Source organism: Mixophyes fleayi, chromosome 5, assembly GCF_038048845.1.
Source record: "Mixophyes fleayi isolate aMixFle1 chromosome 5, aMixFle1.hap1, whole genome shotgun sequence".
NCBI classification, from domain to species: domain Eukaryota; kingdom Metazoa; phylum Chordata; class Amphibia; order Anura; family Limnodynastidae; genus Mixophyes; species Mixophyes fleayi.
Genome location: NC_134406.1, coordinates 271,470,865 through 271,484,211, shown reverse-complemented (window position 1 = coordinate 271,484,211; position 13,347 = coordinate 271,470,865). Strand labels below are relative to the sequence as shown.

The window sequence follows — 13,347 nt, the reverse complement described above, 5'->3', positions numbered from 1 at the left end:
TCCTGCTCGCTCTGATTCAGCTGTTACAGCAAACATTGGCGCACAGACCTGCCAATCCAACCACACGGGTGTAATACAGATAACCCTTAATGTCTAACTCTACTTCTACTGAATTCTACTGAATTAGATATAATGGGCCTTATTCATTAAGTAACTTAGGCAAGAAATTTCTTACTTAAGTCTCCTGGACAAAACCATGTTAAAATGCAAGGGGTGAAAATCAGTTTTCTATACTGGCTGTATTTTCATGTAGCTTACAAATATCAACTTTAAATTTCAGTGTACAAATAAGCTATCAAGTATTTAACCTATGTGCAAAATAGAAAACTGATTTTCACCTCTTACATTGTAACATGGTTTTGTCCAGAAGACTTAGGTAAGAAATTTCTTGCCTAAGTTACTTAATGAATCAGGCCCACGGACATCAATCTATCCTCAGTGCTGCTGCCCACCTTATTTTTCTTTCCAACCACTTTATCTCTGCTGTCCCTTTCTGCCAGTCGCTACATTGGCTCACTGAGGCCTTCAGAATTAAATTTAAACCCCTCACCCCCCCCCCTTAGGAAACTCTCAGCCAATCCTCTGACCCCTACATCGCCAACCTCATCTTACCCATACTCCTTGCTGACACTCTGATAATGAATGCTGCCTCATTATCACACCGATTACCTCTTCCTACTCCTGCCTCCAGGACTTCGGCCAAGCTGCTCCTCACCTGTGGAACTATCTCACAAGGGGTGGGGTACGCTTGATCAATGAGGAAAAATCCGACATCGACAAGCCTCCAACTAAAATCCGAATTTCTGCCAAACCGATGTGAAAATAAACAGACTTACCTTGAAGCCGACGCTGGAGATCTCCGATTGGCTCACCATGCTGACAGCAAGTTATCCCGATTGGACAAGTGTTCGGCACTACAGCTTGATGTCATCGCGACGTCTGTCAATAGAAATTTAAAGCGGCAATGTTGGGTTAAGTGTTTAAACACTTATTCTTAGGGGTCCCCACTTTGCCGCTTTAAATTTCAATTGACAGACGTCGCAATGACGTCAAGCTGTAGTGGGGAACATTTCTCCAATTGGGATAACTTGCTGTCAATATGGTGATCCAATCGGAGATCTCCAGCGTCAGCTTCAAGATAAGTCTGTTTATTTTAACATCGGTTTGGCAGAAATTCTCCTTCTACTATCCCGTCACCCTCTGTACCTTTAGGCCGCTACTCTAGCCCTGTTTTCCTGAGCTCAGGCCTGCTTCACATTGGACATCACCATCAGTCTCACTCACTGTCCCGTAAATAACTTAATTTGCATTCACAAATATATTTTCCAACCCAACACGCCGGGTTTTGCCTATAATAATAATTTTGCTGTTTTCTATTTCTATTTGGGCAAATCATAGCTTCATGTATTTTGCACTAAATGTTTGTGCAGCATCTCTAGTCAACTAACAAACAAAAAAATGTTTTATGTAAAATATCTATACTTATGTGCTAATTATCTAACATTTACAATTAATTTTCTCATATTGTGATGATGATAATTTACTTGATTGTATTCAAAAACATAGTTTAAATCCTCACTGAAATGGGGATTATCCTCCATTTATTAAAGGTCATTTTATTTAATTTTTGAATTTACATTTCAGTTCGTAGTGTTGATCTTTAAGGAATCTATATAGATAGTACGATCTCACTCACATTAGCTCAAGGCAAATTTTGTACAGAAAGATTAAAATGGGATCATTTGCGACGCTCCAGTTCCACAAGAGATAAATTATTACAACATCAAACTTTATTTGTAATACTATTAAAATGATGAGCAGAAATATTTTATCAGACCTCTAATTAATTCAATTGCATCACTTTGGGGAGGTGAAATATTGTTAAAATATAGAAAATGTGAAATGTGTTCTTCGGGCTGTTAAAATAATAATTTCAACAAAACCTGTCGGACTGACTGGGAAGGTCTTATGAACAATTCCTTATTTAGTTCATAAATAAGCACAAATGGTATGAGTATTCTAATGTATGTATATTAAACCACAGCCATCACAAAAAATATTCCAAATGGCTTTGCTGCGTATCAAAATTGAAGAGTTAATCTTCATAGCACCATATCATTTTATATTACAGATGTTTGTTTGCAAAATATATTGGATTAGTACTATATTGGTGTATTATATAGCATGTTAAAAACTGGTAGTAAAAAAAACCTCATCCCTTACATATTATTTTGTTGATATCCTAATGCCATAATTATATGTGGTAAAGTATTATTCAAGATTTGTTGTCATTTGTGGAGGATTCAGTAGAGGGCGCTGCAGGGAGAAGCAGAGCAGCAGTGGTGGAATGTTCTAGAGCCAGTGATGGCTAACCTGTGACACTGCAGGTTTTGTGAAACTACAAACCCCAGCATGCTTTGCCAGTAGATAACTAGCTGATGGCTGGCAAAGCATGCTGGGACTTGTAGTTTCACAACACCTGGAGTGTCTAGAATCTAGATAGTCTTGAATGCTGCCATCTATCTATGTGAGCTCTCTGCAACTTTATATAACAGATCAGTAAAAGGCACCAATAAGTTATAGAAACACTACTGGCTGCTCTATTAGCTGGTAAATAATAACTGGGGTATTGTCACGGTTGTCTGTATTTCTTGATCTGATTCGGGACCCTTGGGACTGGCTGAAGCTGGACTGAAACAGAACCTAGCAGCCTGGATGATCTTCCTGCTCATGTTCTTGCTGAATGGAGAATATAGCAGGGGAAAGAGCAGTCTGGAAATGCTGCCAGGAACACTGGAGCCAAGACCTATCCTCTGGAGAGAAGTGTGTTGTTCTGGCAATGAACAGATCACAGCAGCAGGTTTAAATAGGGTGTCACAAGCAACTATTGGCTGTACAGTTCATGTGATCACAGCTACTGAATCTGGTTGGTCTGGAAAGATCACCTGACTGCATCCAAGATGGCCGCACCCATGCAGTCATACTTGCCAACTCTCCCTGAATGTCAGGGAGACTCCCTGAAATAGGGGTGATCTCCCTCACTCCCTGAAGAGTCTGGCATTCTCCCTGATACTGGGCCAGTACAAGACGTGGTTGGCTTCGCCATCTGTGGCATGATGACACAGGTCAGAAATTGTGTCCTATATCCATGTATTGATGCCTATGGAAGTGGCCATTTTCATGGAGACCAAGATTTAATCAAAGACTGACAGGTAAGACAACATGACTTCAGTAATGGAGACACTTCAGTCTCTAGAGATTCATTAGCTGCTTTTCTTTAACACATAGTTGCCTACTCTCCCGGAATGTCCAGGAGACTCCCGCATTTCTGGGAGACCATCCGGGCTCCCGGTAGAGCAGGGTAACCTCCCGATTCTCGCCCCCGCAATAGATAAGTGGCGTGGGGCGGGGCTTAATGACTCAAATATCGCCATCTCACACCCATCTTCCCCGGGGATCTCCCTGAAGCCAACAGGGAAAAGTTGGCAAGTATGCATGCAGTAAAACAAACAGTATGTGTTTGTTTACAAACGGAGGTGTAGAGGACGGGAATGCTGCAGACGACCATAAGGGACCCAGGTAGCCGTGATATGACAGCGGCGGACGAGGTAAGTGCGGCTAAGATCCCGATGTGTGACAGGTATGGTATAAGCAAGTTTTTTCCTGATATAATTGTGTTATACGTGAACTAGTATGAGGAGACATCATAGGATGGGCGGGGTACCCTTTTTTGATAGTGATATTGCCGACACTGCGGCATAAAAAGAATTCCGAAGACTAACAGGGCGACATGTCAGAAATACAGACTTACCATCAGACACACGCAGAACATTTCCGACACGTTTTGAATATATTGCGACTATAGAAAAGCCTGGCAGTTAAAATTGACATCACTTCAAAAGGCGACACTGACATTTCTGGTTTTAAAATGGCAATGCCAGTACCCGGCGCTAGAACGTAATGTTAACCTTAACCCTTGGATTAGATTATACTGCAGCAGGTTCTGGCATTGCCACTCTAAAACTGGAAATGTCAGTGTTGTCTTTTGAAGTGATGTCAATTTTAACTGCCGGGCTTTTCTGTAGTCGCAATCTATTCACGCCGTGTCGGAAGTATCGTGTGTGTGTGTCTGTTGGTAAGTCTGTATTTCTGACATGTCGCTCTGTGAGTCTTCGGAATTTTTATGTCACAGGTGTTAATGTCGGCAATATTAGTAGCATAATTGTGACTACCACCCCATAGGATGGCAGATGAGTAATGGAAAACAATGGAATGCTATTATGTACTGCAGAAAATAGTTACTAGAGATTGCAAGTGCAAAACAGTAATTATTATCAAAGTACTGTTAGGTTTTATTGCTGAACAGTAATGGTTGATTTACCTGGACATACAGTTACAGAGTGTAGATTAACAATAGCAATGTTGGTATTTTGTGCCAAAATGTCAGATAAGATAATAAGCCAGAAGTCGTGAAAGCTGACATCTATCTACGTGTGCTCTCTATAACTACTATAACAGTTACTGGACCCTTTAGATGCTGATTGGAAATCTGGAACATGTATAAATGAATCACTTATTTATTATTTAAGTGCCTTAGTGAATATTATTCAAACATCAGTGTTGTGTCTGCTATTGATAATTCTCCAAATTGTTGTTTAAAATTCAATTATTACTTAGAGAGAGTATTATAGTTTACAGATTCAAAAGCAGCACAGTGGCTAAGTGGTTAGCACTTCTGCCTTACAGCACTGGGGTCATGAGTTCAATTCCCGACCATGGCCTTATCTGTGAGGAGTTTGTATGTTCTCCCCGTGCTTGCCTGGGTTTCCTCCAGGTGCTCCGGTTTCCTCCCACACTCCAAAAACATACTGGTAGGTTAATTGGCTGCTAACAAATTGACCCTAGTCTCTCTCTGTCTGTGTGTGTGTGTGTGTGTATATTAGGGAATTTAGACTGTAAGCTCCACTGGGGCAGGGACTGATGTGAGTTCTCTGTACAACGCTGCGGAATTAGTGGCTATATAAATAAATGGAGATCTTGATGATGATGATGACCTCTGTCCTTATTAGTCTCTTATGTCATGAGTATCTAAAACACTTTGTATTATGCTTATTCAGAACACTTAAAATAAAGTTATAAATCATGAAAATATATCCGTACAATGGATTAAAATTGATAATCATTTACTTTAATGCACTTTTCAAACTCCCCTTAAATGTCCAAGCATTGTTTCACATGTACATAGAAATGTAACCATCCATCCATCGGCGTAACCACGTTGGTATACAGAGAATTATAGAGCAATGTCCACCTACCTTTCACCTTCAGGGCTGCGCTGAGTGACAGCTTTTGGGTCTTTACACTCACAGTCCCCGAGTCCTGAGCAGCCACCTGCTTCAGCGTCAACGTGTGACAGCCGCCAATCTTCTGAATATCATTGTAGTTATTTGTGTAGAGTAGAGTGTCGTTCAGGAACCACTCCACCTCCTCGTCATCATGGGACAGTTCACAGGAGAAGACGGCGCAGCTTTCCTCGTCTACCTCCACATCGACCAGAGGCTTCAACACTTTCACGTCACGAGCTGAAGACCAAAGGAAACATCATTTTACTCAGAAATAACTTATATTTGTTCTAATCTGCTTAACCAAGTACAAAGGAAACATCATTTTACTCAGAAATAACTTATATTTGTTCTAATCTGCTTAACCAAGTACAAAGCTATGTTATTCAAGGTGGACTAATCTACAACCGGAACACATATTACATATTATTGTGCTTTACACAGGGTTGAGCCACCTTCTGATTTCACATCTGGTCACTGTATCCAGATCTGAAATCAGCTCCGAAATAAGCAGAGCTGTGATGGGAACAGTGGGCACCATTTGATTGGACGCGAGTCGGAGGCAGTGGAGCGATTGTTTAGCTGAAGCTCATGGCCTAGAACCCTCCACTTCTTTTATATTTCTTACAGGACAATCAATCTCAAATACAGTTGATGGATTTTAACACTAGTAGGTGGTGAAATTAGTGTCAGAAACATTGCAATTTCTTTTTTACAGAAATCCAGATATGTCCCAAGAATCCTGATGCATCCTCATGAAGGATATTCCAGAATTCACTTTAGTAACAGATATATATTTTTAAAGATCACTGTTTTATTATGTTCCAGGATCTTCTGTCTATGAAAAAAATGTGTATTTATATTATTTTATTGTAAGATAAAAGCACAATAAGAATAATCAGAGATAGTTTTGATTTTACTTTTGATTTGATACCCCTTGTGATCTGGTGCTCCTGGTGATCTGATAATCCTGGTGATCTGATAATCCTGGTGGTTCTGATACTCCTGGTGGTCTAGTGCTCCTAGTGATCTGGTATCCTTGGTGGTTCTGATACTCCTGGTGATCTGATGCTCCTGGCAATTGGATGCTCCTGGCGATTTGATGCTCCTAGCGATTTGTTCCTCTCTGTGATTTGATGCCCTTGGTGATCTGATCCTCCTTGTGTTATAATGATCCTGGTGATCTGGTTCTGGTGTTCTGGGGCTTCTGGTGATCTGATGCTCCTGGTGATCTGGTGCTCCAGGTGATCTGGTATCCCTGGTGGCTCTGATACTCCTGGTAAACTAGTGCTCCTAGTGATCTGGTATCCCTGGTGATCTGATGCTCCTGGTGATCTGGTATCCCTGGTGGTTCTGATACTCCTGGTAAACTAGTGCTCCTAGTGATCTGGTATCCCTGGTGATCTGATGCTCCTGGTGATCTGTTCCACCTGGTGATCTGATGCTCCTGGTGATCTGTTCCTCCTGGTGATCTGATGCCCTTGGTGATCTGATGCTCCTTGTGTTCTAATGATCCTGGTGATCTGGTGCTTCTGGTGTTCTGGCGTTTCTGGTGATCTGATGCCTCTGGTGATCTGATCCCCTTGGTGATCTGATGCTCCTGGTCATCTGATGCTACCTACCACTAACGTATTGATAGTGAATATTTTTTTTTATCTTGTTGAATTAGCCTTTTAAAATTATGGAACCTTAAATTTTTAAATTTGAATATACAGCAACATCTGCGTCTCACTCTCAAATGATTTTGGTATGGTAGACACACACAAGCAAACGGCAGGCGATAAGACCGATGTATGATTTCATTACACCAATAGATCCGGCAGTTTGCCCCTGCAGCTGAGCAGCTGATTCTTGTCTGGAATGAGTGGGGTCTGTCAGAGGGGTGGGAAGGTGACCGGACACACAGGCTGGTTAGTTCCAACCATAATTACCAACATGCCGGACATTAATGCAATTGGATAATCAATGCAGGTCACACATAATGCAATATCCGACCAGTTTCCCGATACCTACATATCGTAGCGTGTTGCTAGCATTATATATCACATTGTATTACATATTGCATCCCAACAGTTAGACATGCAGAATCAGGACTGATCAGCCCAAACCTTCCCAGATCCACCCACATTTGAGTAAATACCACCCATTTTCACATAAGCCCCACCCCTTTTGAGGTCCGCAATTCTGTACTGCCTTGCGATAATGGGACAGTTGTGAGATTTGCACTGTATATTTAATATTGATCACAGACCACACCTTTAACAGTGAGAGTTCCAGAAGTCTGCACAGCTCCAGCTTTGCAGGTGTACACTCCAGCATCATCAGGATTCGCCTTTACAATCCTAAGCTCTGCCATGTTCCTCTCCTGCTTTAGTCTGTACCTCTCTGATGCCTCAATCAGAGTTTTCCCATGATACCATTCTACAAATTTAGGAGCGGGTTTGAATTCACAGGACAAGATGACAGTCTGACGCTCATTGACTGTCTTGTCTTCAAGTCTTTGCGTGACCTGTAGCGGAATATCTAAAAAATAAAATATAAATATGTTAAGCGCTGTGTTAATTGTACATAGCGCACAATTTTTCTTATTTTGGCAAAGTTAAAGTAATTTCCCAATAACTCCCACAATAAAATTCTACATTAGATGAGAAAAGTAAACTTTCATTTTTTGCATTTTATCTTCCATGTTCCATCAGTGGATCCACCAACGTTCCTAATGAGACTAACTGTCCCACACAGCACTTCGCTCTCCTCTGCCCCAGTTGAAAGAAGCCAAGTGGTTGTCAATGCCCCTCCCTTAATTGACTAGGAAATTCATGGGGGTGGGGCGTCGAAACCTGCTGAATTTTTATCAAACAGGCCTATCAGGAAGAGTACAGGAAAGCGAAGGCAGCACACAAATGGAAACAAAAAAATTCTTATATAAAGAAAAATAAAATTATCACATTCCACCCACTCTGATAGAATTGCAGTCACCCTAAAGCTGATAAAAAAAATAAGAGTTTTTTAATATTATTTTATTAGACATATCTAAATACAAACTTAGATATTGTAAAGAGAGTAGTACAGTTAACCTTCCTGCTTTCCTAAGTCACTTATAAATTATAATATTGTATCACTATGAAATGATGGTGATCATTAGTGTAAATCCAAAATCACTTACTGATTGTGGAATATTACAGTAAATTTGAAATCACTTTCCGATTTTCTATAATACATTATAAATCATTCGTAGCCTATTATAATTATTATTATCTTTTATTTAAAAGGTGCCACAAAGGGTCCGCAGTGCCGTACATGACATATACAGAAAACAGTGACCCATGACACAACATGATACTTATAAAGAATTCTAAATAAGGTATAAATTGTGGTTTACTAAAGAAAATCTTAAATTACTATTATAAAGAAATAAATAAATTTACATTTAAATGAAAATAAATAAATAAGTTTAAATAACTATATATTTATACAATAAACCTTAAATCACTAATGCATTGACAATTAGTTTACAAAATATAGATATTTGGATTATTACAATAAAGCTGCAATTACTGAATTAGAGACCGAATCACCTTTAACAACCAGATTGGCGGTGGATTTGGATTTCCCGATGTGAAACTGGACAGCTCCACTCATCTCTGGAGACGTTTTCCACAGGGTGAGACGGTGGATCGTTCCCTCTTGTTCTATGGTTACGTCTTTTCCATCGTGGAGAACTTCACCTCCAAGAATCCACTTTGGGGGTTTCACCGACACGATGGAGGTTACACATTCAAAGGCGGCCTTCTCCGGCTGCGTTACCTCCATATCGCTTAACTCGCTCACGATATTGATAGATTGTTCTTTATAAAGGTAGGAAAAGAAGAGTTATAAAATTCTTTATAAATAAATAGATAATATAGATAGATATTCGATACCCAGGTAGATAGATAGATAGATAGATAGATAGATAGATAGATATGAGATAGATAGATAATGAAATAGATATATAGGTAATTAGATAGATAGATAGAAAGAATACAATTAGATAGATAGATAAATAGATAGATAGATAGATAGATAGGAGACAACTTGATAGATTGATATGAGAGATAGATTGATATGAGAGATAGATAGATAGATAGATAGATAGATAGATAGGAGACAACTTGATAGATTGATATGAGAGATAGATTGATATGAGAGATAGATAGATAGATAGATAGATAGATAGATAGATAGATAGATAGATAGATAGATAGGAGACAACTTGATAGATTGATATGAGAGATAGATTGATATGAGAGATAGATAGATAGATAGATAGATAGATAGATAGATAGATAGATAGATAGGAGACAACTTGATAGATTGATATGAGAGATAGATAGATAGAAAGGAGACAACTTGATAGATAGATAGATAGATAGATAGATAGATAGATAGATAGATTGGTATGAGAGATAGATAGATAGATAGATAGGTAGATAGATAGATAGATAGATAGATAGATAGATAGGAGACAACTTGATAGATTGATATGAGAGATAGATAGATAGAAAGGAGACAACTTGATAGATAGATAGATAGATTGATATGAGAGATAGATAGATAGATAGAAGACAATTAGATAGATAGATAGATAATGAGATAGATAGATAGATAGATGATAGATAGGAGACAACTAGATAGATTGATATGAGAGATAGATAGATAGATAGAAGACAATTAGATAGATAGATAGATAATGAGATAGATAGATAGATAGATGATAGATAGATAGATAGATAGATAGATAGATAGATAGATAGATAATGAGATAGATAGATAGATGATAGATAGATAGATAGATAGATAGATAGATAGATAGATAGGAGACATCTTGATAGATTGATATGAGAGAGAGATTGATATGAGAGATAGATAGATAGATAGATAGATAGATAGATAGATAGATAGATAGATAGGAGACAATTAGATAGATAGATAGATAAATAGATAGATAGGAGACAATTAGATAGATAGATAGACAGATAGATAGATAGATAGATAGAAGACAATTAGATAGATAGCTACGATACCTTCAATCAGCAGTTTCGCAGAGGTCTTGGCATCCCCGGCATCACAGGTATAGGTGTCCTCATCTTTGAACTCCACCTCGTTGATGATAAGTTTCCGGTACAGATCTTGACTTACAATCTCGTATCTATTACCCGGCTGGATTTCTTTATCTTTCTTGTACCACGTCACCTCGGCGTTGGCACGAGATACTTGGCACTCGAGGAATGCACGGTGCTTTTCTATGGCGATCTTATCCCGCAGTGGCTTGGTTATTTTAACAGGAAGTTCTGCAATAGTCCATAAATAAAGAGATTATGTACTATCATTATTAAGTGGCATACTAGTTGTCTATTTAATATTTTTCTTTTTCTACAGATACAGTATTCATTATAATAAGATTATAAGTTATTATGTGCAAAATGTCTAATTGTTCTGTACTTTCTGCTTCTCCAGTTGAGGTAAAATTAAATATCACCCATGGGGGACATTTATGATTTTTGGTGAAAATGGTCTGTTGCCCTTAACAACCAACCAGATGTTGTCTTTCACTTTATAAACTGCACTTATTATAATCTGGTTAGTTGCTATGGGCAATAACACTTTTTCACCAGATTCCAAAATTAGCTTCCTCAGACTTCAATGAGACAGTGCCTCTAGTGGCCAGATAATTACATGGCACCCTGTTACTGTTTGCTTTTAGTATTTAGGCAGTGACTCTGTACAAGTATTAGTCTGCCCTCCCTTACTATTAATAAAAAATTGTACATTTTTCTCCCAATATACCGCTTATTTGACGTTCAATGTTTCATGTATCTGATGAATGCTATTATTTTAAGTACAATATTTGAATATGAGTTGATGAAGGTTTCTAGCTCTCCAACTTCACATAAAACTACGATTAGTTATAAAAACTATTTCACATCATAAACATTAACGTTGCCTTTGCACCCTACTCACATTGGAGACAGAAATGTTGTGATCTTAACTAATATTCCCCCTATCAATTTACTAGGGACAAGTGATGTCATTGGTTCCTAGTGAATTGATAGGCTGCTTTTGAATATTAGTTCAACCAAAAAAATGTCTGCCCCCTCGGTAGGCTTTAGGTGCACTTTTAGCGGACCATATTCTGGCTTGAGTTTTCACTGTTTACAGCAGCAGTCTTCAAGTGATAGTGCTTCCATAAAGACGTTAGCATTTCTAGGAGCCATCAAATCATAAGAGGAGAACATCCTAAGGACCCTCTACATGTATGTAGCAACCCCTACAGTACACGGACTGAGTTATTATAGGTTAGAATACTAAGTTACATTACATGAATGTAGAGATGTATAATTATTCCTGTTCTGTGATAATGGTATCAAACATTTACAGTCTCTGGTTGGCCGTTCCAATATAATAAAAGGATGCATTGTCATCCACAACTGTGTATTATTGCTCTGATGAATAGAAAACAATTTGTCACAGGCCAGGATTTGTTGCAAGGTCATATACTGTTGGCCTAAGTCTAGGACTGCCAAATTAAAGAGGTGGGAAGTTGACTCTTGTTTCATAATTTTATCACTTTTTGTTTCTTATTTATGCTTCTCAGCAAACACAAATCAATGATAACAAATTGATTTATTTTTTTAAACTTAATACCTCTTAACATTTGTCTTCTTGGAATCAGGACCAAGGGGCGTGTGGCCATACAAGTGTGGGGTCTCAAGAGGGGGCGTGTCTAGAACTAGGCACAGCCCCAACTCCCATCCCTTAAGTTCCGCGCACAGCGGTGTGCCGGGACACACCTACCAACAATCCACGAGTCGGGAAATGAGATGGTGAGACAGTTCCCCTCTTTTTGGAACTATCCGACTTAAATTGGGACAGTTAGGATGTGCGTACCCTTCATAAATGGAGATAATGACTACAGTATATCCTTAATATAATTAAGACCAGCGCAGGAGGACGTCTCAACATAAACTGGTCTATTTACCTTTAATGCGTAGACTGGCTTCTGATTCTGCAGTCTCGGACACAAATTTAATGTCACCGGCATCTTCAGACTGGACATTTTTGAAGATCAATGAATACGTCCTCCCTATAATAAACGCATGTGAATTAGAAGCTTAGGACACAATAAAAAGTGCAGTGTCAAGTTTTTAGATGTATCATTTAGAACCTCACATTTCCTCTTTTTGTATCCAATTTGTGTTTTAGATCAGTGGTGGGCAACAGGCAGAGGCGGAGGAGTTAGGGCAATGCATTCTGGACCACATCCTCTCCCTCCTTCCTCTGCGGACTGCGGGTCTGAGGGGAGATGTGAGGGGCTTGTGGGCAGATGTGAGGAGGTCTGAGGGGAGATGTCTGCGTCTGAGGGGAGATATGAGGGGCAGGTGAGGAGGTCTGAGTAGCATATGAGGCTGTTTCGGAATACATGTGGGGGCTTTTTGTGACAAGTGGGGGTGCGAGGGCATGTGGGGCTGTTTCAGAGCAGGTGGGCATTTTGGGCCGAGTGATGTGGGGGTGCCGAAGTTATTTTGAAAGTAAGGGTAATGTGTGATCCCTTTGGAGGTTGTTGTATATCGGATTGCCCATCCCTGCTTTAGACTGATAACGTTCCCCACAATGGTCCCGATTTTGGAGTGATATCTTGATTTGTGGCCAGGAAAAGGGTTGGGGCTTAACAGGAAAATGGGTGGAGTTTTGTCCAGTGTTTGGGTTTATTTTGTCCCACTTTCAGGATTCTAAATTTTGGGAGGTATGTGATAATGTGCAGATTAATAGAGGTAAGCTCAGGATTTTAAACTTGGGGGATTTTAACATTGCCTTTAACCAAAATATTCATATCCTATGTATTTTCATACTCTCTATACAATACGTCATTACATACATTATACTGTATATATATTTCCTGCTCTGGAAAACCTGATATCACACCAATGTGCACAAATGATTCAGCACAAGTGCTAGAAACAGTAGT

The 13,347-nt window shown here is 39.2% G+C and overlaps 1 protein-coding gene across 1 annotated transcript in view; it reads right to left on the bottom strand.

Annotated features, from left to right (window-relative positions):
• Window positions 1–13,347, bottom strand: part of OBSCN (obscurin, cytoskeletal calmodulin and titin-interacting RhoGEF) — a 284,159-nt gene that overhangs the window by 187,239 nt on the left and 83,573 nt on the right. The window contains exons 26-30 of the mRNA XM_075214135.1: window positions 12,361–12,465; window positions 10,406–10,672; window positions 8,918–9,187; window positions 7,599–7,865; window positions 5,316–5,582 (exon numbers count right to left, since the gene is read on the bottom strand). Of these exons, the coding sequence (XP_075070236.1) occupies window positions 5,316–5,582; window positions 7,599–7,865; window positions 8,918–9,187; window positions 10,406–10,672; window positions 12,361–12,465 (1,176 nt within the window). The remainder of the gene's footprint in view (window positions 1–5,315; window positions 5,583–7,598; window positions 7,866–8,917; window positions 9,188–10,405; window positions 10,673–12,360; window positions 12,466–13,347) is intronic.